We start from the raw sequence: 22,637 nt of genomic DNA, 5'->3' as shown, positions 1-22,637 counted from the left end.
TTGGAACATATTATTTATTATTACATTGGTTATCGCCGCTTGAAATAATTAGAAATTTCCTGGGGAGGATATACAAAACAATTTTTATACAGCTTCCCACCTAAATAAAACTAAAAAAAAATTCTAAGATCATAAAGAGTGCCCTAACTGTTCCATATTTTCTGGAGAGTACATGAAAACAGCAGACAATGCAGTTTGATATACCAGGAGTGCATGTATGCAGGTAGCATAAAAGGCCATCAGCACTCAGTTTATGCAAGAAGCAGGAGGTAGCGAGAGCCAACTTCTCTCAGTGGAGTGGTGTATGTTGCAGCAGGTCTACCAGGAGTGTATGGGGGAGTGGTGGTAGCTAGTGCAGTTAGTGCAGTTGAACTTCCAGGAGTACAAGTATGCAGGAAGCAGGAGGTAGCGAGAGCCGACAGTTCTCAGTGGAGTGGTATATATTGCAGCTGGACTACCGGGAGTGTATGAGGTAGTGCAGGTAGCTTGTGCAGTTAGTGCAGTTGAACACCCAGGAGTACAAGTATGCAGGAAGCAGGAGGTAGCGAGAGCCGACAGCTCTCAGTGGAGTGGTGTATGTTGCAGCAGGTCTACCAGGAGTGTATGGGGGAGTGGTGGTAGCTAGTCCAGTTAGTGCAGTTGAACTTCCAGGAGTACAAGTATGCAGGAAGCAGGAGGTAGCGAGAGCCGACAGTTCTCAGTGGAGTGGTATATATTGCAGCTGGACTACCGGGAGTGTATGAGGTAGTGCAGGTAGCTTGTGCAGTTAGTGCAGTTGAACACCCAGGAGTACAAGTATGCAGGAAGCAGGAGGTAGCGAGAGCCGACAGCTCTCAGTGGAGTGGTGTATGTCGCAGCAGGTCTACCAGGAGTGTATGAGGGAGTGGAAGTAGCTAGTCCAGTTAGTGCAGTTGAACTTCCAGGAGTACAAGTATGCAGGAAGCAGGAGGTAGCGAGAGCCGACAGTTCTCAGTGGAGTGGTATATATTGCAGCTGGACTACCGGGAGTGTATGAGGTAGTGCAGGTAGCTTGTGCAGTTAGTGCAGTTGAACACCCAGGAGTACAAGTATGCAGGAAGCAGGAAGTAGCGAGAGCCGACAGCTCTCAGTGGAGTGGTGTATATTGCAGCTGGACTACTGGGAGTGTATGAGGGAGTGGAGGTAGCTAGTGCAGTTAGTGCTGTTGAACACCCAGGAGTACAAGTATGCAGGAAGCAGGAGGTAGTGAGAGCCGACAGCTCTCAGTGGAGTGGTGTATGTTTCAGCTGGACTACAGGGAGCTGAAGCCTCACCCCACCTCTGACGTGGAACGTCGGCGTGAGCAGAAGAAGAAGCACAAGGTGTCGTAGTGGGAGGCTATGGTCCAGGGGTATCTTCCACTCCTGGACCTGGGTCGGAGTCTCGCCTAGCCGCAAGCAGATTTGCTGCTTTGGTGCTGTGTCGCTGTGCCGAGATAACAGTTGAGAGTGCTGCACCGTTGTCGCTGCGCCGATGTCACTGTACCGATTACCGATCATGAAAGCTCTCAGTAAATATCGGCTCATTTGTCAGTATTCACATTTGATAACATTTATTGTGTTCCTCCTTAGAGAGGATCCATGTTAATGTGTTCCTTAAAATTGCAGTCTTTTACAAGCATTTTTCTCTGAGAACACAAGGAGTAATCGTTTGATTTTAGATCTTAACTTAAAGACTTTAAATAGAAACTATTATAGATCATCAACCCTCCTTCATATGTGTTTTGGCTGGCATAAGCTGTGTTATTAAGCTGCTGATACTAACTTTATGTATTTGTTATGGGGCAATGGCTTAATATCTTGATGGCTTGACATTTGTGGATCTTCGGCCTTGATCTGGAGTGTACCGCACAATTCCAAGGGAGCACTTTGCCAAAATACCATTATGCAAGGGAACCTGCTGAAATCCAAACTGAAGGTGACCGAAGCTGAAGTCGAGCTCCCGAGCCTGGTCATTGTGCGAAGGACACTCCCGATCAAGGTCGATGATTCATGATTGCCAAGCCATCAGGCCAACGAGCCATTCCCCATAAGAAACACATTAGGCTCGTATCGGTATAATTACACTTTTGGCACTATACGGGTAGAAAGTACTGAAGCAATAATCAGTATTCGCTACAGAAATGCCAGGCACGATCATCAGATATCGGCCAGTGTTCTCATAGGTGCAGCACTGGGTGTAGCGGAGGTTCCTCAAGCCTGTTTCACTTGCGTTGTTGATCATCATCCTGGAATATGTTCACAGCAAGTGGCGTACGTCGAATCAGCTATTGGGGAGGAAGCAGTGGGTGGCTACCAGCTGCACAGCTTATGGTGCAACAGGGCGGAAGTAGAATAGTGCTTAGGACTAACATCTTTCTCTGGTGGTCAGTCGCAAGTGCACCATGCATTAGTCATTTTAGTTTCTTAATTTATGTTTACCTATTTTATGTTTTATTTATTATTATATATTTGCATATTCTATTGTTATTTAATTTTTCCATGCCCAGTTTATCATTTCTTGATTCATAATTATTTATGATAATTTTTTTTTTTCATTTTTAGCTTTTTTCTATAGAAATGTGTGATCATCGTGAGTGGTTCTGTCTGCGTGAGTCTGCACAATACAAGCCCAGGCAGGCGAGGGCGCTGTCGAACCTACAGTAAACTAAAGCCATTTCCTAGCCTCTCTATCCTGTCTGCTCCTGTTGCACCAAGTGAAGCATGTGCAGTAGGTCTAGCCTCTGTGGAGAGAGCACGTTTGCTGTTTACTATTGGTGGTGTTCTTGATGTAAACTAGTCGTGCATCAGAGGGCGAAGGCTCAGGAGTGGGTCAACTGCCATGCATGGTCAGCCACACGGCAATTTCTTTCCTCAGTAAGTAGTCTCACTTATCTGCACAATGCACAGCGTGTTTCATTCATGCCATTAAGACATGGCAAGATGTTCACAAACATTTAAAAGGTGCTAAGTTTGCATTAAAATTTGCAACGAAATGCTACTTTCATTAGGTATCTCTATGTTCTCGGCAAAGTGTTCACAAACATTTAAAAGGTGCTAAGTTTGCATTAAAATTTGCAACGAAATGCTACTTTCATTATCTCTTTATGTTCTCATTTCACAGACAATAATCTTTTGTTTTGCAATTGTTGTTTGCTGGTTGCAAGTAATATCCGACTTGAATTTATTACCGCCCTTTGAAACAATATATTTTCCTCAGTGTCAAGAAACTATTAAAACTGGCATAAAATTGACTATCGACTATAAGTACTGTAATAATTACTCTACCTGGACATACTTCTAGAATTATTTCACGAGCATTAATTTTGAATGGCTATACCAGCAGTTTAAGAACCAGTGTCTTTAAATGTCATTGTTTTGTGAAAAACATTGTTAAAATCATTTGTTGTTTATGTTAGCGTTGTCTCCTCGAGTAATTTCCTGTTGCCTTCTTGTTGTTGGACCGGAAGTTTAGCCCCTCTCTCTGTCTTCCCATAGTGCTTCCCTTGTCTGTTCTTTCGGGACCCTTGAGGAGTTCTGTTCCTCTACACTACACAGTGTCGCACTTCTTGGCTTCTTCCAGTGGTCCAAACCATAGTCATTGAAGTAGTACTCCTGGAAGCTTGTTTTTATCGTGTTCGCCAGGAACAACTTCCCCTTGTCAATTAAGGAAAACCAGGCCTTACCAGAATATCTTATCTAACTTTCAAGAACATAACACAACGTCTTATTTGGTACATGCCATTCGTTTCATTGCGGTTATCTTATATATCATCGCGTAGTCTTCTTGTTTACATAAACCCTAAAATAGCATGGTTGAGGTTTAATGGGTCATTTACGCAAGAGCTAGCTTTGTTTGTAACGACAGCCCTAATAAGAAACATAAAACTATTAATTACTACAATATTTCTATTGTGCGTGCTTCATTTGGCTTTTCAAAAAAACTGCCACACACATCCACAGCTAAGCCAAATTATACTGTTAGAAAAACGTATGCCCTTTTGTTGTTTACATTTTTGAAATATCCTTCTTATGCCTTCTTTTTTTCAAGCTAGAAACTGCAATATGTACCTCTTCCCCTGGAAAATGGTTTTCTCGCATGTACATTAAACTTATTGTAACGATTAATGGTTGTTACTTCGTAGTTTGAGTCATGGAGATCACAGAGCTTCCTGCAAGTGTGACACAGGCCTAAACTGCCAGCCATCTGATGCATGACTAAGTCTTGTGTGATCTGCTGTTTCTGCGATTTGATCTCTTTGACGCACATCAAGTCGTTTGCACTTCCAACATTCCAGTTGTTTATTCACTACTGTTACCTACTGTTGTTTCAGAACTTGATAAATGTGTACATATAGAAAAATGTTGATAAACTTGTTGAAGAGTCCTACTTTTATGTATGTTCAAACAAATTTTTTTACCTAAAATATTTGTACATGTATTAAATGTCTTTGTGTGCCTTTTGACAGTGATTTCATTTATTCCTTTTTCCTTTATTCCATTATTCATTTCCTTAAAACTGAAAGACTCGATATAACCTATACCTTAGAAGTTTGAGCATGTAGGTAGGCTATGTATTCCTTACAACTCATATGAAAAGCAGAATGACAGCAGTTTACTTTCCATACACCTGGTACAGAGGTGGGATGTCAGCTGAAATTTCAACATGTAATTAGCAGTCTTTTGTTACTTTTTCAAGTGGTCTTGACAGTCATATTGGCAAATCTAAATCCAGTGATGGCATAATGCTCAGAAGAAAACATTGTGTGTGTATGTGTATAGACACACACTCGCTTAACTCGTTGGGGGCTTCACCCCCAAACAAACCATTGGGGGATCTGCATCTCCCTTAGTGGCTTTGCTCGCAAACTTCCACAATTTGGGCTGTTCGCTTCCTATTTAAACCTAAAGTTTCCCATGGGAAACTTGCCCCCCCCCCCCTTTTCCACCCCCCCCCCCCCCACCAATCCAAACTCCTTCATGTGGTTTATTATACAGATGTATGTACATAGATGAAAAATTTTTAATTATTGGAGTGCTGAGTAATCAAGTTTGGCAACCACATTGAAACATTCTACAGCAAAAAGCTTGTCAATTGTATACTTCTAACTGTCCAATATCTATGGAAAATCATTCTTTGAATATGTTAAAATGTGTAGACAAAAAAATGGACATGTATTTATAAAGCTTGAGCATAAAAATTACAGTTTTTCAGTTTGATCCACATTAAACATGACAGTAATTAGAAACTTATATGACCTCTACCATTATTATAATTCAGTTATATATTTTAAAAGTAATGTTTTTCGTAATAGCTCCTTTAAAATTGTGACTCTTTCATCTATGAACTTTTTACTTCTCCGTATAGATGAACGAATAAGCCTGTGTGTAAATAAATCTACACAACTTTAGTTTTGGGTAAATATATTTCATTGTGCATAATCTGTGTAAATATCAATTTTCTTATTACGTGATGTAGGGACGAACTGAGAGAATTCAGACTGTTACAGCTGTCACAACAATATTTAATTATATAATTTTGGATGAGTTGAATGCTAAAAATCTACACTGCTCAAAAAAATGTTTGGGATAACATGAATACCACTACTTATATTGGATTCTTGCAGTCAATTATTTTTTGGTCGTACAATAACTATTTAACAAAATAAGCTAATTTCCCTCCGAACCAAACATTTTTAACAATATATACCTAGTGACGTGGGCCTTCTTTGTCTGCGATCTGTCCGCCGCCCATCTGCCGTGAAGTCAGCTCGGAATGGAAGCTTGGTTTCGAGAGGTCGAAGCAATGGATAGAGAGTATCGGGAACAGGGTCGAGAAAAAGGCAGCGGACGCTCAGTGAGCGACGGGAATTGGATAATGGCAGTGAATAATAAATAATAGCTAAATAAAACCGTGGTTGTGTAGTTAAGGAGTGTGTGGAGCCTAAATACCACCCAGCGTCAGCCACAAAGACAGGACAGGACACTAAGGCGATGTGGAAGATGGCCCGGCCAAACGGAAGAGGAACCCTGAGGTGAGATCTCTACATATTGCTCTGTGGGCACGGATGAGTTAATACCGAACTAGGAAAACTAATGGCAACTTCTGAAATTAAGTCCAGACAAAAAACTTTGTAACTCTCTTCACAGCACGTAACTGGTATGGCCAACCTGCATATGGATGAGTTCCTCCACCCTGTGAGGCATGCTTCGGTTGAGGTTGCCGTCACCCGACCTATGTGAAAGGCCCGGGGGGTACCTGACGGGCGCTACGGGCGTCGCGGTGCTCTTGTTGTCCGGAGGGGCGCCAGGCTAGCGGGCTGCTAGGCCGTTGGTGTTGGGTCGTGGGTACTCTGCCCCCGCGTGCCCCGCCAGGTACACGGCTTGAATCTACCCTGAATGGCTCTCCCTTGACTGTGAAGGCCGCTCGGCCGTGTGTAGGACGGGAGACTCCGGAAAATTAGTGTACACGGGTTGGTGAGAATTACCTTTAATCTAGTCCCGCTACAAAACACTCTCACCAACACTTGGCGACGTCTAGCCGTTACACAATTAACACAAAAAAAACATAACACTACGCGACACTGATGGTTACCGCGGCAGTCTCGCGGGACGCGGGTCGATGCTCGCTGGAGACGGTCAACGCCGAACATTAACGGGTGCAGGGGGGGCTCTATGAGCGGGCTCCTAAATTCGGCGAAACACTTACGTGAGTGATACGATCTGCAGCGCGGTATCACGTTGAAGACGGTCGGGATAGGCCCGGTTCCGTAAAATACGCGCCGAGTCGACGTGGGTAGCTATGAATTAATAAGAGGTTTGAATTTAAATATTTAGTATAGAATAAAATAACCACAGAAAGAAAACTTGGATGCTGCCCACGGACACACGTCTGTTCCCGGCGCGGAGTGGTTCGAGACTGCCGGACATGGCCGCCTCGCAAGGAAGTGAAACTTTCTCTTCTTTGTGAGTCGGCGTCAAAAAACTTATATTAACTTAATTTGCTCTATTATAAGCTAAAAACACGTTCCAGGTGCTCAATTAAAAGGTAGCACCTGGTAATTGTGTGCTTAAGGCTTAACAACTGTTTTATAGTAGTATTTAATTATTTGAATTGTGGCATCAAGTTGGCGACTGTAAATTTATCAACATATTGTCTCACTGTGAGCTGTTTTAGTTGGATTTCTTCTAATCTGACACGATCATAGTCACGGGCATTTTAATTAAGGCCAGTGGCCGCGGTGACTGTTAATGAGGTTTGTTGTCTATTGGGGTCACGCCCGGGGCGCTCGCTGGGCAAGGGGCGCGCTCCGAAAACGGGATACGGTACTGGCGGTGCGGAGCACGGGCTTAAAGGCCATGGTCGGTACGACGTCAAGGTCATCAAGTTGGTCTTAGGGCAAACTGTCTCGCTCCTCTATTGCAGCTTCTGTAAGTTACTGAAGATTGTGCGGTGGGTTTGGACGGACTAAAATGCCTCATGCAAGTTCAATTGTATCAGGTGTGGGGACTGTGAGAGGGCCAATCCGTTCGAGTTATTATCTTGGAGATACTGCAACACTTGCCGAAAGTAAAGCCATCATCGGAAACCTATCAAGCATTTGTATGCATCTACGTGGCGTGTCAGTACAAGGCTGAACACAAACTGGTTGTAGCATTTGGTGATATAGGACAATGCACCAACTGCTGCATCACTCATGTTACTGTAGTGTACGAGTACAAAGCATGCCTGTAGTTAACACTGTCAAATTTCAGGGTTGTAATAGTCTAACGAAGAACTTACCTATGTCAATGTGACATGGAATATCTCGGAATACTCGTTTTGGCGGTATTCCAAAACGTTTTTTGAGGTGTGAATATAAACCCAAAAAAATCCCTCGCTTAATTACGTGTTTATTTACTAAAGTTTATAAAACCAGACATACATACGGTAGCTTTGTAATGGTTGATAAGTCTACAAACATGCTAAGCGATTCTCTACAGACACAGAAGAAACTTTAATGGCTATGCCTCGATTCGGACCGATATTTAAATCGTCTCCTATCAGAGCTTCCTACAATAATTGGTTTGACGAGCACAGGAAAAAAAACTCAGTTGTAAGCTGAGCAGCGTCTCGAGAACTACCGAACGGACTTACAGCTGATGTAAGCGGAAAATACTTTGACGTTCGAAATAAGAATGTCCCGTTTATGTCCTTTAAGTCATGCATGGTCTACCTGTAGTAGTTCAGTTGGATCCGTTGCGAAACAGGAAAATAATATTTGGCTTTTATTTTACTCTCTTTTTACCTCAACTATATGGAATTTAGCCAATTCTGAAAGACTTTTTAAATATTTGAATATTACTTAGATTATTTTGAAATATTATTTTGGAATAGCTCTAATCAGATTATAGGAACTGAATATTGGCTTTAAAAAAAATCCTTTTAAACGCTTAAATAGGTGGAATGATTTGTTGGGATGAAATTATATTGAATATTTTCGAGGAAAAACACTTTTAGCTCCTTGTTGGATGACTATCAATAGTTTTAGTATAAAATATCATTATAATAATATTGTAATAGTTTGGACTGTGAATTGATTCATAAATCGTCACTTTTTTGCTGATTTATTAGTTTTTCCGGAAACACCTCTTTATGAACAGAAATTAAAAATAATGCTTAAATTACCTTTGGCACAAAAATTATCCTAAAATTATAATAATAATAGTGGAACATCTTAAATGTCTTCATAACCACTTACTGAAACTCACAAATGTAATTCAACTTTGCTAGTTAAAGAAATAAGTTTGTATAGTAGTATATATAATAATTTTTAGATAGATAGATAGAGATAAATATCTCACCTGTTTGTCACTCTTTAAAAACACACACATATATATTAGAGAAAAGTGTTTTAAAAGTTCCGTAAACAAAAACTATTAAATGCTTAGTTGCGACCCCTTCCACTGAGACACTTTGGTATCAGTTCAGTTATAATAAAACGAATGTGTCTGACGAGACGAAGCATGGAAAGAAGGAATATTCCACAATGTCAGGCAAGGCTTGTCAGGCAAGGATGCTGTAATCAATTCGCTCCTAAAGGTTACTGAAACGCGTATTGTTTGTTTGCAAATGACTTTCGTAGGGGATTTGACTCCTGGTTTTATTGAAGACGGTGCTGTTTTTCACAGTTAACGAATTCAAGGTGTAAGTTTGCTTTGAGTTACATAGTGCGCAAAACATTGTTGGTATGAGACTGAAAAACCACTATCACTTTCCATAACCAGACAATAATAAAATAAAAGCATTAATTCCGCAATTATTTTCAAAAATAAACTATAATTATCAGGTGCTCCGTCAAGCTAGGTTATCGCACCTGAGCCAAATTTTGAACAATGGAGCCTAAGTCTTAAGAGATTTGTCTCGGTGCTTTTATCATTTTATGTAATATGGCGTTAGTGTCTTCTTATTGTCGCGGTATTCCTACCGCGCTCAGACACCCAGTGAGGATAGAGCTGCAGGTTCATCGAGCAGAAGCAGGTAACTAGCTCAAGTGTAAGCTTTCATTAGGACGTTGATACACGTATTGAACCTGGTTCGGTCACGTGACACGAGGCACTCTCTGCTTCGAGCTGGGGGCAGCGGCCTGGAAGTAAATATAAGTAAATAAGAACGGCAGAGCTGCACTGTCATTGGCTATTTATAATAGTTAAAGCAATTAGGCCACAATCACTTCACAAAACACAAAGGAACACACAGTGCATGACCCTTGCAGTCATGCTTTCCTCACAAGCATATCTAGTTTTGGAAATGTTCGCACAAGAAAATATTGATTTCCTGGGCATTTATGTGTAGCCTATGTTAAAAGTGGACGAGAGACCATTTGTATTAATTTGCAGTAAATATACCATCTTTGTAAAAAAAATTACCAAATTTAAGACTTATGCGTGTAGATTGTCCTATTGATGTCGAAGTGAAAGACGTAACAACATGTCCATGTTATGATAATTTTTTATTGGAATTTCAATAAATTAAAAAGTTATCTCAAAACTCCATACTAAACAGTTCTCAGACAGTCGGCTCTTTATCAGCCACACCGACCCAGAAGTCCAGCAACACGACAGGTGTTTTCTTCTGGCAAACTAATTTACTCAGTAGGTCCTACGACACAAAAAATATGCTTTATTCATTATATAAAACTAATTATTTAAAATTAAATATATGTTTAATTCAGTGTTGCCTTTTATCTAGAAAAATATCGAGTCCCTATGTAAAACATGTGGTTGAGTGAATGTCTTTGTGGCTAAAATTAAATCTGTAAAGTCCCCTTATAAGTTTCAGGATTTTGTAGTCTGCCCACAATATCGTTTTTGTGAAAAGATACTCATCAATGAAAGCCATACACGTATCCAGAATGTTATCGTGTGGACTTTGGTCGTTAAGTCGAATTACTTTTCCGATGAAAAATCTCCTTGAATTACGTCCATATTCTACAAAAAAAAATAAAAAATCCAGTTAAGAATTGCTAATATTAGTACTGAGTGTACAAAATGGACTATTCAACACAAGTTAATTGAAAATAGCTTATTATTGTTAAATGCATATAAAGGTGTGTCTATTCAGTGGCGTAGCCAGGATTTGTGTATGGGGGGGGGGTTAAGATGCATGGTTCCCCCCCCCCTAATAAAGCAGGGGGTCCGGGGGTCCACCCCCGGGAAAAAATTGGATTTTAAGGTGTAAAATAGTGCTAGTTTAGCAGTTTTCGGTACTTAACTTTAAATATTGTAATGGTAAAAATATTATTAATTTTTTAATAAAAAAATTGTTTGAGTGATGAAGTAAGAAATTAATTAAATATATTTTTATCAATCCAAGTGCCTTGTTTACGTCCACTCAAAATCATAAATCATGCGCGTACCTCGACAATACAAAAAAAAAAGGAATAAAAAGGGTTGGTTTTCGACAGAACTGATCTATTCCTGGAAACATATAGCTTTAGCTTGAAGAGTTACATGACACCATGTCGTCGTCTCAATTCTATACACACACAACGATAACTACACTTTTGGAAGCCCAGTCAACACCTGCTTGTAATTACCGCGCTGGTTAAATACAGTAGGTGTAAGATATTTGAAAGCTTGGGACCCGTCACGGCATCACAACCTTATAGCTTCTGCTCGTGACAGTGGTAGGGGAAGGGAAGGAGAATCGGTAGGGCTCGCTTACTCTTCCCCTCCAGTGCAGTGGCCGGTGATAGCAGTAAGACACCCAGGCTTTTAGCTAACCTGCTTTCAGATAAGAAAAAAAATAATGGCTAAGGGGGGGGGGGGGGTTAGAACCCCTAACCCCCCCCCCCCCTGGCTACGCCCCTGTGTCTATCTCTTCATTTTCCCCAACTGGTTGTACATAAGCGAAAGTCTTGCCAAATTTCCATATGTTTGGAGTTGATTTTTCCTTCATAGTGACATTCTCTGGTAAACTTCAAGGTTCATCAAAGTCTATATTCTCATTAATATTTTTCTCTCTTTTTAATTGTAGTTTTCTGATCTTCTCTGTTAGCATATCTTTTTCGTTTCTTATCAAGTTCATCTGCTTTTAATTGTCTTTCTTCTTAATAAATTATTGTCATTTCATCGATGAAATAGCAATTGGTGCTCTTTTTTTTTTATTGATAATTTTTTTTATATTTCTGATAGGTTTTGTGTAAAATATGTGTTTCTTAAAAGGTGATAGAGCTAAGTCACTTTGTGTAAGTATTTTGCTATTGAATTGCTGGTTTAGGATTCTTTAAACTCTGGTTTTGTCACATGTCAGATGACAGAGGTTCAGCATGCCTTACAATTTCTGTGATGTAGGTATATTATTGACGAATTTGTAGTGACTTCCTATATGTTTATAGAGCGTTCATGCCTTTTGCCATGTCTTTGTTGGGAAGGCAAAATAGGGTTGCATTGTTCATCGTCATATTCATTTGTGATCTGGTCTATAATATGGCACTTTGGTGAACTTTCTGATTCTAAGAAGACTTTCATATTGGTAATGTCACATTTGCTCAATTTAATTGTGTTTTTCAACGATTCTGAACATATTTGGGGTGATCTACTACATTTGGTTCAAAAGGGTAATGTCAGTACTTGTGGGAACCATTCTGAACGCACTCCGTAGTGAAGGATGTTCAAGTATACTTGCTAATAATGGACAAAATATTCGCTTCGTCACGCAAGTATTTGTGTTTTCTGGGCGCTGCTGCCACTCCCTTGATGTATGTTCACACTCTCATTTAAGTGGCTTGAAAACACTCACATCTGCTGGTTGGGTAGTTTTTGGTGTAAAGCATATAGTATGATCACTCAGCTCCAATGTGAAATGTGACCTGTGGCCATCCACAAACAAAAGAATGGGTTTCGTAACATTTTCGCTCTCCAGCCACTTACTTACTATGCTAAGTAATAAAAAATTCTCATCCAGACACTTACGCTTCTCCCTAAAAACCACTCTTCAGGAACACTGTTAATCACCTCACAAAGAGGCCTCACATATGCAACCATTGGGAAAAGAGTTTGGCCACTGGCTGTGAAAACCAAAAGGACAGTAATAGTCTCTTTTTCGTTTCCTAATTTTATTTCTTACAAATCTCTCCACCCTTTGGAAGCTATCACTCTTGACACATTTTGGTCATAAACCAAAAACTTGTTTCATCTCCATTCAGTATCCGAATTAGGTCCTGCAAGATATCTTTGGCATTGCACTCTTCTAAATTTTCTTCCAAGTCTCTGAACCATGTTCTTATACAGTCTTCCATAACAATTGCACGGCCCTTTGTTAAACTTTCAGCAGTTCTCGAGACTAATTCTGAGTGTCGCTTTATGATGCAGTAGACCATAACTTCCCAGGGCTGCTGTCCTTAAAACGTGTTTCTCTGTTTGATGCCTTGATTATTTTTCACACAGAATTTAACAGCTCTTTCCTTTTTCTGGGTAAACCACTTTTAGCTAAATTTATTAGCCAAGTAACAAGTTTCATTTCTTCTTCTGTCAAAACTCTGGGCGGACCTTCTTGAACTCTTCCATTAGCAGATCTTGAAGTGCACCTCTTGGCACCCCAAACTCACGACTCGCTGCTTTAACTCCCAGTTACTTTTCCCTTATTGCATGTTTTAAAGTTTCAGCCAGAGCATCTTTAGTGTAATTGTTGATGACACATTTTCTAAATTTTTCCATCTCCTAAATCTTGTGTTTCTCTTTACTTTTATGATATCTGGTTGTGCCACACCTGTGATAATAATATTTTTGATTAATATTGAGATGATACATATTTTAGTCTTAATATAAGTCAACCTTAAGTTTATTTGGGATAAGTAACTTAATAGGTACAACATAATTACTAAAAATGTTTGTTTGTCTTAACATAGGTTAACTAAAACTGAAAGATGCTACATAAAACCAACAAATTATCTGGTTAAGAAAAAAATTAAGAATGTATTAGAAATTTTTTATCAAATTTGCTTAAGGGGCCCGCCTACATGCAGTGCAAAGTGAGCTGCAGAGGTTTAACAATTAAGTGTTTTTATCGAAACTATTTGACATGCGATTACCGATTTCGGATATGAAAGAGATTAAGGTACCGGGCATGATCCTAAAGTTGTTTAAGATGTCTCAGACATATAGTCGATTAGTAAATGCATGCCGAATAAGCCTAATTAGCGTATTTTCAGAGGCACGCCAAGCTCACAGTTTTCATTACTATTGCGTAAAACCACTTTTGGATAGTGCACCAATCCTTTCTCTTTCGCTGCGTATATAATTTGCACTTGGTCACAACGGAAAATTTTGAGAAAACCCGTGATTTCTACGACGTGTACTGCACGAATATTCTTCCTGGCATGTGGCGCCACCACGGCCGCTTGACTTTGGATGATAGGGCGGGAGGAAGGGGGTTCTCAGCGCAGCCTCTTCTTCCCGTCCTCTTTCAGTTGTGCTTCGCTCGCCCGAACTGAATACCCTAGAGGTGGGTTGTTACAGCAATTTTCGGTATCTGTTCCAACCTGATACTGATACAGTAATGTACCTAGTTACAAGTCTCTGATACTTCTGTATCAGACGGTCCCAGGAAGCAACAAAGCTCCGCGTACGCAGACCGTGCGACCGGAAGGAGAATCTGATACATTATTTATCACGCCCGGTAATTCTCTACCTCTGTTACTCTCATGCCCGCCTGATACAGCCAGTATCAATCAGTTCAACATTCACTGCAGTTCGTCCTGGCCGTGTATTAATCACCACCATGTACATTGTTGCGGGCTGTCATGCTTTGTAGTTAGTATCTTTATAGTGAAATAAGGAATGGATAAGTGCAGGAAAAAGACTTCATTTGTGTGGAATTTTTTTACGGAAAATAATGAGTTTGCTAATTGTAATTTGTGTAAACAAAAGCTGAGTTATAAATCATCATCGACTAATCTGAAGAAACATTTGAAACGTAAACATTGATATAGTATGCTCACTAATGTACATATCTGTTTTTTTTTAATTTTTATTTTTTATAAAATCGTAATCTTTTAATGTATGAAAACACTAGTTACTAATTGTTTTCGGAAAAAAAAGTCCTAATGTTGATTACATCTGTTATTAGTGTCAACTGAGAATTTATTTGCATTTTCATAGCTGTTAGGTGCACAAATATAAATATTATATCTTGTATTAATGTACTTTTTAATATTAAAATTTCATTAGTTTTATTATTGAACGAGTCTGTGCACGCACTGCGCTCTGAGCGTACTTTGATGTGGGACAATAACTCGTAACAATTTCGCTTTGCGCCTCTCCTTCAACGCCTTCCCCTGCGCTTCCTCCCCTACATTATTTCCCTTCTTTATCCCTTATTCGTCGTTCCTGCTCCCTCCCCTTTCACAAGCTCCGCCCAAGTGACCGTCATCTGCGATCGGGTTCTGCGCACATTGGCCGTGGTGTTGTTCCAGGCGAATTCTGAACTGATACTAAAGTACTTGATACTTTTCAAGTGTACTCGTTTGCCGTTCCTGATACAGGCGCGTATCAGTGCCAAAGTATCAGGTTGATACTTTTCGACCCACCTCTAGAATACCCACCCCGGCTAGGCCGGGCCTGTGGACACCACATCGGGCTGAGTACACGCGTATTCCACAGTTAGTTGTGTTGAGGCCGAACGGCATGGGAATTCAGCGTGACTGCAGGCGGGGTCATAAGGCAAGGTTACGACAGAATGCACCTCGGAAGAAGAACAAAACCATTAAAGGAAGGAAACGCCAAATCGTTGGGAATAAGTAATATTTCATTATATAAGTGATATATTCAAATCGATTTTATATGGCTTTGTTAGTTACGTATTTATTAATTTTATTTTATATGTGGCCATTAATATTTTTAATGGTAAACATTTATATGCAATTAACACTTTTAACCAAAATATGCATTTAACCATTTTTAAAACGTCAAGTTGAAATAAAGAATTTCACGTAACATTAAAAAAAGTATTTTTTTTTAACTGCAATGGTGAATAAACGTAAGAATAAGAAAAGCTTTTTTTTGGGGGGGGGGGGGGGAAGGGGGTTCTTATTTGGTAAGCAGAATTTGGTGCCCAAAACAATTAGCTACAAACTGTTCGGTGTGTGCAAACATGCATAAATGTTGCAGTATTTGAGACAGTGTAAGTTTAATTTGGACATAGAAGCTTGTCATTATAGTCACAATTAAAACAAATAGTATTTTGCCGGCTGTCCGTGGCTGACTGTGATACTTAGTAATGGGAACACCTCTACACATTTGAAAACTTTTATACAGCAAACAAGAATAATAAAAGTCATAAATAGCATTTGTTGCATGTTATTATTGGGCGCACGATTAGTACATACTTCTATGTTTTTTCCATCCATACGTGCGGTTCTAGAAGTTAGAAGCGTATGCGTTCGGAGACGTTCACGTGTCAATCTCGCTAAGCTCAGACTCACAGTTGACAAACGGAACTCCGTGAGAGCGGTTCAAAAAAAGTATCATATTGCATTATCGCCGCTGCTACTTGTAAAACCTTGTAACCCTTCTTCCTCCTTAATTGGAAGAGGGGTTGCGTCCCCGACTCACTCTGGGCGCGAAGGGAAAAAATAAATATTAAAACCAGGCATAAAAAGCTAAACAATATAAATTCCCCACACCACTGCCCAGGGGTCAGGCCAAAAAAAATTCAAAGGATATAATAGTAGAGTAACCATTAAACAAACAAGAGGCAAGACTTTGGACGTATGTTATTAAAAAATAGAAATTTGCAAAAATAATTTTTACTATACATAACCATACAAGCTTAGTTACAAAAGCTGACGTTAATAATGGCAGCATCTTATCCCCATTTGCGATACTAACAATAACCTTTAAAAAATCGTAAAAATATAAATACTGATAACAACAAGTATAAAAATATATAAGGGCGTGAGGCGTGGCCACTATAAAATATCAAAATATACTGACTGCCCTAATACCAAAAATCAAACAAGACAATCAATATAATATATAAATATATAAAAAAATTTTACAATAATAAAACTGAAGTACAAAAAATTTATTTAAATAAAGTTCTTAAACTCTCAATCAACGGTTTAGTCTTTCTTCAGATGTTCGTTGCTAAAGACTTGCCAAAAAAACAAAGTTAATATCCTAGGCGTGCGCTGGCTTCCTGACCTTCCTCACCAACTCCAGAGTCTAATGCCACGCCGGGCCATAGGTACGAATTCACAAAGGCGTGAACGATGATCGAAAAAAAAATATCTTATTTTTAAGGGAAATGTAGCAAAAACTCTTCACGTAACATAACCATGTTACCACAGAAGTATTTATCATCAGCTTCAAACAAAGTCTTACTTCTTTATTAACTTGCCAATGATTTCATAAAAACGTAGAATGGCCGCACCAACCAACCAACATCAGGCTGCGCATGTAGTCCAATACCGATCGCATACATTTAATTATACTGCACAAGCTGATATATTAGCTAAATGCAACTTTAAGTATGCAAATTCCGAAGACAAAGTCTCAAAAACAAATTGCAAAATGTTCGTTTCTTCCAAACTTATACTTTTATTACAACTACAGGCAAACGGGCGACCTTATTAAAAAATCCCACACTGGAACAACGTGTGAAACAAATGGGCCTCTTCACCAAACAGGCTAATAAAAGTTCCGTCCAAATAAAATTTAGTATGGGAAAATACACAGTTCACTAGGTTTGCCAAAAACCAGTGCAGCACCACGAGGGTAAAAATCAAAATCGCGGCCTCTCTTTACCTTGATTTCTTCTGTACCACAGGGCAATCCATTTGCCCTGTCACCCATCGTGGAGCCTCCAACCCAATACTCTCCGTCGCCCGTTGCCGTCCGGCATACCGGTCCGCGCCGTCACATGGCTCTGTCCTCGACGGTCGCTCGGCACCAACTCTCCCGCCGGCCCAGCTGATTTTTTCTTCCCGGCAAGCCGAATGTCTGACGTCATCAGCCAACCGCCGGGCGCTCACCAAGTGGTATTTACGTGAAACACAATCGATATTCTTAAACTCATAATCGATAGCTACCAAACGGCGTATAACTAATTAACAGAAACAAATATAATTAAAAAAATTTACAGATAAATTAACATTAATTAAAAAAGGCGTAAAAATACGTGAAATAAAAAACCATATAAAACTAGAGACCAGCAACAAAAATAAATTACAAGTAAAAATGTGGCCCTGCCGGCCACAACCTTGACGAATTCCACAGGTTACTGAGAGACGTGTAATGTGTAGCCGCCGCTAAAATAAGAAGAAAAAAAAAGACGCTGTGTTTATACTAATATCTCGTGTCACTTAAGAGTGGGATAAATAGCTACTAGAAATTCCAGCTGCTTTAAGCGTAACATGTGCGCCTGATATTGTACGTTAGACCGATATTGCTCTGAATCCCTCGCGATAGACGACACTTCTCAGTCCCACGATAAGGACCGAAAGGGGTGGGGTGGCACTGCGAGGCAGTCGGATTTAGTTTTCCTTGCTGTCACTGTGTTAGCTCGGAATATATGAATGGATGTTCGTTTATAAATGGCGAAAACAAACGCACGTTTTTTAAAAGGTAATGCTCGTGGTAAATTGCATTTGTCTGTGCGAAGAAAACGGAATAGAGGTAAAAATTTAGCAAATTGGAGAGAGAAAAATAAGTAAGTACACAAATTATTTATAGTATTGATGGGTCGTTTTCAGTGTATAGCTTCAGGCAGTGTTATTAATAAAAACATGTGTTTTTTTTTACCTTGATTTAAGGTTAAAGGAAAGCACAAAGACTGAAGAAAGTACGTCAATTGAAGAAACTACATCTGAGAATGCTAAAAGCAAGAAGAAATTACGTTATGAATAGTTTATATTGTGTATTTTATTTTGTAATAAAGGAAAAACCTTTTTACTTCAGTAACTACTATTCATGAAATATACATGTGTTATATATGTGATACATTATATATAAAATACATTTTAGTGTTAAATGGGATACAAACAAGAGATACTTTTATATGCTACGTAATGAAACAACATGATAGCTTTGAAAACTTGTAATATTTTTATGTATATTATCAATTTGTATGTAACCGCGAGGCAGGGCCGTGCAAGGTAAATTGGCGCCCTAGGCGAAAAACCTTAATCCCCCCCCCCTCCCCCGCCAACGGACACCATAAAATTTTTTTTCCAGTACATCACGTAAGCCTAAGATTTTGTCAACAATCAAATGTAAGCAAGCTTGTGTTTTTTTTTTTTACTTTTTTACTTATTACAAATCATAAACAGGTCACCGTGGACTTTAAATAATTACTTATATGAATATAAACATTCCAAACTGTTACAAAAATCCATTTTCAACTAGTTTCAATAATCGTTAAACATATGATATGAGCTGTTATGTGTCGTGCTGCGCCGCCCCCAGCTACTTGGCGCCCTAGGCGGTTGCCTGGTTCGCCTACATGGACGCGCCGGCCCTGCCGCGAGGTAAAATATTGTAACTTATGTATTTTGTTTACAAATCATCTTTACAGTTTTGTGTAATTTTTCGTATTTTGTGCTGTGCTTTTAGTGTTGGAACTGCAAAATCTGTAAAACTTATCCCCCAATAAATGCCTTGCAAAGTAATATCCCACGGTATATTTGGTTCATTTAATTTTTATACAAATATTATTATTTGGTTTAAAATAAGATGTATGCCAAGTAACCTAAAAGCAACTAAAAATTATTACTTGTATATCCACAATACAGTTAAATATTTGTAAATAAACGGTACTATAAAATATATATGTGCAAAGAATACTATACGAATAATGTAAATGAGGTGGACGCGAATGCAATGACAAGAGAAATACAGAGTAACCCGACAAGACATGTGTTATCGAAAACCAGACCTTCCTCTACACCCCTTCCACACATTCGTAAACAAGGCGACAGATAACAGCAGGAACCCGACCACTCTAATGGCGAGGATTATCTGCAGCTCTCGGGTCTTGCTGAAGGGATGGAATAAAAGTGTCCTATCTCCAAACAGTGAAGTGGCAAATTTTCGGCTTAAACATGAATGTGCAGTGACTTACGCGTGTGTGAGTAATTCGCAATTGTATCAAAATAATTATTTACAAAAATCATATACTATAAAAGAATGTTACATGTAAATCGTTCAGTTTTTACTTTTTTGTTATTCCAATCACTTTATTTTCTGCAAGTTGTCTAATTTGCGCTAATATAAACCTTTTTACTAATTAATTTTGCTTATTAATAACAATATTAACCGCATTCTGACAACTGGGATCAGTCATTATACCTTTCCTCAATGATGTGTAAAAATCTCATTCATCTGCATTAACTGGTTTGACCTCTACTTGCCGTCGCATTGACCACTAAAACAGCTCTAAATGAAGCCCTTTATCGCCCTCTTAAATCTCTCTCTGCGCTGGCGTGTTACGCATTGCAGAAAAAAGTTATCGTCTGTGCACATACCGTTCCACTCGTCTCACGTTACATTCTCATCAAGCACCCGAGCCCGGCAGTCGGACTGCATGCCTGAGTAGATTTTTGTCATTATAGCCCGCAGAATAAAACCATTTGGATAAAAATGTTCAATTTTTAGTTTCTTTTGCTTACGAAGAGGCGACGCCGGACGTTTCGGCGTCTAGGACCTTATTCCCAATGCGCAGTCCGCAGTGTGACAACTGGCATGCAGCAGGCAGTCGGAGATAAACTGTTCCACAGTCAGCAGTCCAGCAGTCGCCAGTGGAGCAGCGGGATATCATCGAACTTCATTTCGGACTGCCAGACCGCCAGCTGCCAAAATATTTTCACCTATCAGAAAATCTTTCGCGATTATGTGGTTTAATCAAATACTCCCTTGGTCATGTTATGTAATTTTGACTGGCGACTCCGGACTGCTGACTATGAACTACGTGTTGCCTACCGATGCTACGCTAACTGCAATCGTTAATTTTGCTTTGGAATTATACAAAAAAACATTCACTACCTAAAACCCTGCAATGAAAATATTTAGCAAATATCTCAAATTTTAAAATTGATTTTTTTATGTTAGGTACCGTCATTAACATCGATATTCATAATAATAACAATTTTAAAGGTTTAATAAAACCGGCCCGTTGTCGTATATAAGGTTTATTCTATTTACGATATTCATGAACAATGTCGTTTTTACATGTTTTATGTATAACGTATTCTATATAACTAATATTAAACAATCTAAGGATTATCAGCATTTGTTGTGAAACTTTCCTATAATGTAATAATAACACGTGTATGGCCTATTGACGAAACAATCGTTCGTTAAATTATTGTAATACGCATATATGTAAATTTGAGGCAACATTCCTTTTTAAACTTGCTGTGCTTATTCAAAGGAAACGTGCAATTAAAATGCATCACTAGAAATGAAATTATTTTAAGAATGTGTATCTGATGAAAGACGATCCAAGGATGAATCTTTTGCACATACTGTATGCTGATGTAGAATGTAACGCCAACCCTAGTTGTTTCATGGTACGGAAAACTTAAAATTTTCTAATGAAAATTTTAAAACTGTAAATGGACCTTTCTTTTCAATCTACAACATGCGTCTTCACAAAAAAAAATTGTATTTGTCAAAAATATTTAATTAATATATTTTTCTTAAAATATTCTCATCCTTATAATATCGTCGAATTGCATTCTTCTTTCCATTATTTTTTTCACTTATTGTGACATAGTAGGCTATTCAAAAAATATGACGAAGTTGCATACAAATATATCGTGTCTCTTTGCGCTGCCTAATGTTTCAAAATGCTCCCGCTGAAAATAATATAATGACTTCATCTAACTTAATAGCATTATTCAACTTCTAAAAATCGTACTTTATTCATAAGAAAATAAACATTAATGTTTATATTTAAAAAAATGCATTTCACTGGGTGCTTCATTCTGTATATTATTTTTGCTTTTATCTTCTGCCAGTCATTTTACAAAACAGATAATGCGCTTTAGATATTTTGACCTTAAGTGCTTTGCACTGTGTCGTGCATTTCTGCGCCCGGCGAGCCGAGCCAGTCGCTCGGAGAGTGTTTGTTAGGCTAACGCTATGTCACGTAAGTTAATACTGTGAAATGTTTTGTAATTTATATTCTGAATTATTATTTTATTGTTTCCAAGTAAGGTTGTCTATATGCCGAGTTCGATGTGCACTTAATAATTAGGTACAGGCTGAGAATCTCGAACTATGCTATTTTACACCTCTGTAGTGAGGCACCTCTATCAAGAAGAGTGTGACTGAGTGGTATGTTTTGTGATCGAGTTGTAATTTTTGATGTTTAACATCTTGGCTCTCTGTATAAATGGATTGTCCGCAACCGAAATTGCTTTACATATTGTTACAGTAAAAAAACTATGCCTGTAAGTACCATGAAGAAATTCAGTCAGTGTATGTTGGAGGATCACGTAAGCAAGTAACTTTGCATACAGCAATATTGAACTACTTTAATTCTGAATAGGAAAAGCTTAAGCAAGTTTTAATATGACAGTGACACACAAGTTCCTTTCCTTTAGATTCGGGCTAAAGCATACGAAATAATTACAATTTATCTAGCGTAATCACATATTATATTTGTCGTTGTAGCAGTTCAGTTAGAACTATACAGAAATGGGACCTGTAGAGTGTCAATTATGTAGTAAACAACAAAACAATACTGCCACATACCTTATGAAACATAAATTTGGGCAAAGCATGAAAGATAAAAATGAGATATGCCATGACTGATTTCCTACTGTTTATGACGTAAATTAGAGGTGTAGTAAATCTGAGTGAGTGATACTTTGGTCTAAATTTGGTAGATTTAAATTTAATTTGAACTTATTGTACTGTAAGGTCCATCGTTTAAAATCACTGGTTTTCAACCAACTCCACAGTTGTACAATACATGTGAAAAAAATGAACAATAAGAAATCTAGTTTTATATGCACACACACTTTATATGTATATATGTGTAAATGCATACACATATTTACATATAAAATGTATGCATATATACATTTACGATTGCGACCACTACGATGCCCATTCCCTTAGCAGTTTCCATAAAAAAAATTCTGTTAGTGCGCC

General features: G+C 38.7%; 2 protein-coding genes across 9 annotated transcripts in view; both read left to right on the top strand.

Moving 5' to 3' along the window:
* The window catches only part of LOC134531121 (multiple C2 and transmembrane domain-containing protein), a 201,565-nt gene extending 197,105 nt beyond the window's left edge, over positions 1 to 4,460 (top strand). For all 7 annotated transcript variants that reach the window (XM_063366714.1, XM_063366723.1, XM_063366700.1 and 4 more), the window contains one exon: positions 1,266 to 4,460. In XM_063366714.1, the coding sequence (XP_063222784.1) occupies positions 1,266 to 1,349 (84 nt within the window). In that variant the 3' untranslated portion in view covers positions 1,350 to 4,460. The remainder of the gene's footprint in view (positions 1 to 1,265) is intronic.
* Positions 4,461 to 9,461: 5,001 nt separating this feature from the next.
* Positions 9,462 to 22,637, top strand: part of LOC134531152 (sulfotransferase 1B1-like) — a 29,598-nt gene continuing 16,422 nt past the window's right edge. The window contains exon 1 of one of the 2 annotated variants that reach the window (XM_063366785.1): positions 9,462 to 9,516. The gene's annotated coding sequence lies outside the window, so the exon portion shown is untranslated. The remainder of the gene's footprint in view (positions 9,517 to 22,637) is intronic. The other variant, XM_063366776.1, reaches the window with a different exon arrangement.

Source organism: Bacillus rossius, chromosome 1 (genome assembly GCF_032445375.1).
Source record: "Bacillus rossius redtenbacheri isolate Brsri chromosome 1, Brsri_v3, whole genome shotgun sequence".
Lineage (NCBI taxonomy): Eukaryota > Metazoa > Arthropoda > Insecta > Phasmatodea > Bacillidae > Bacillus > Bacillus rossius.
The sequence above is the reverse complement of the archived record's forward strand: the minus strand, read 5'-3'. Positions and strand labels throughout refer to the sequence as shown.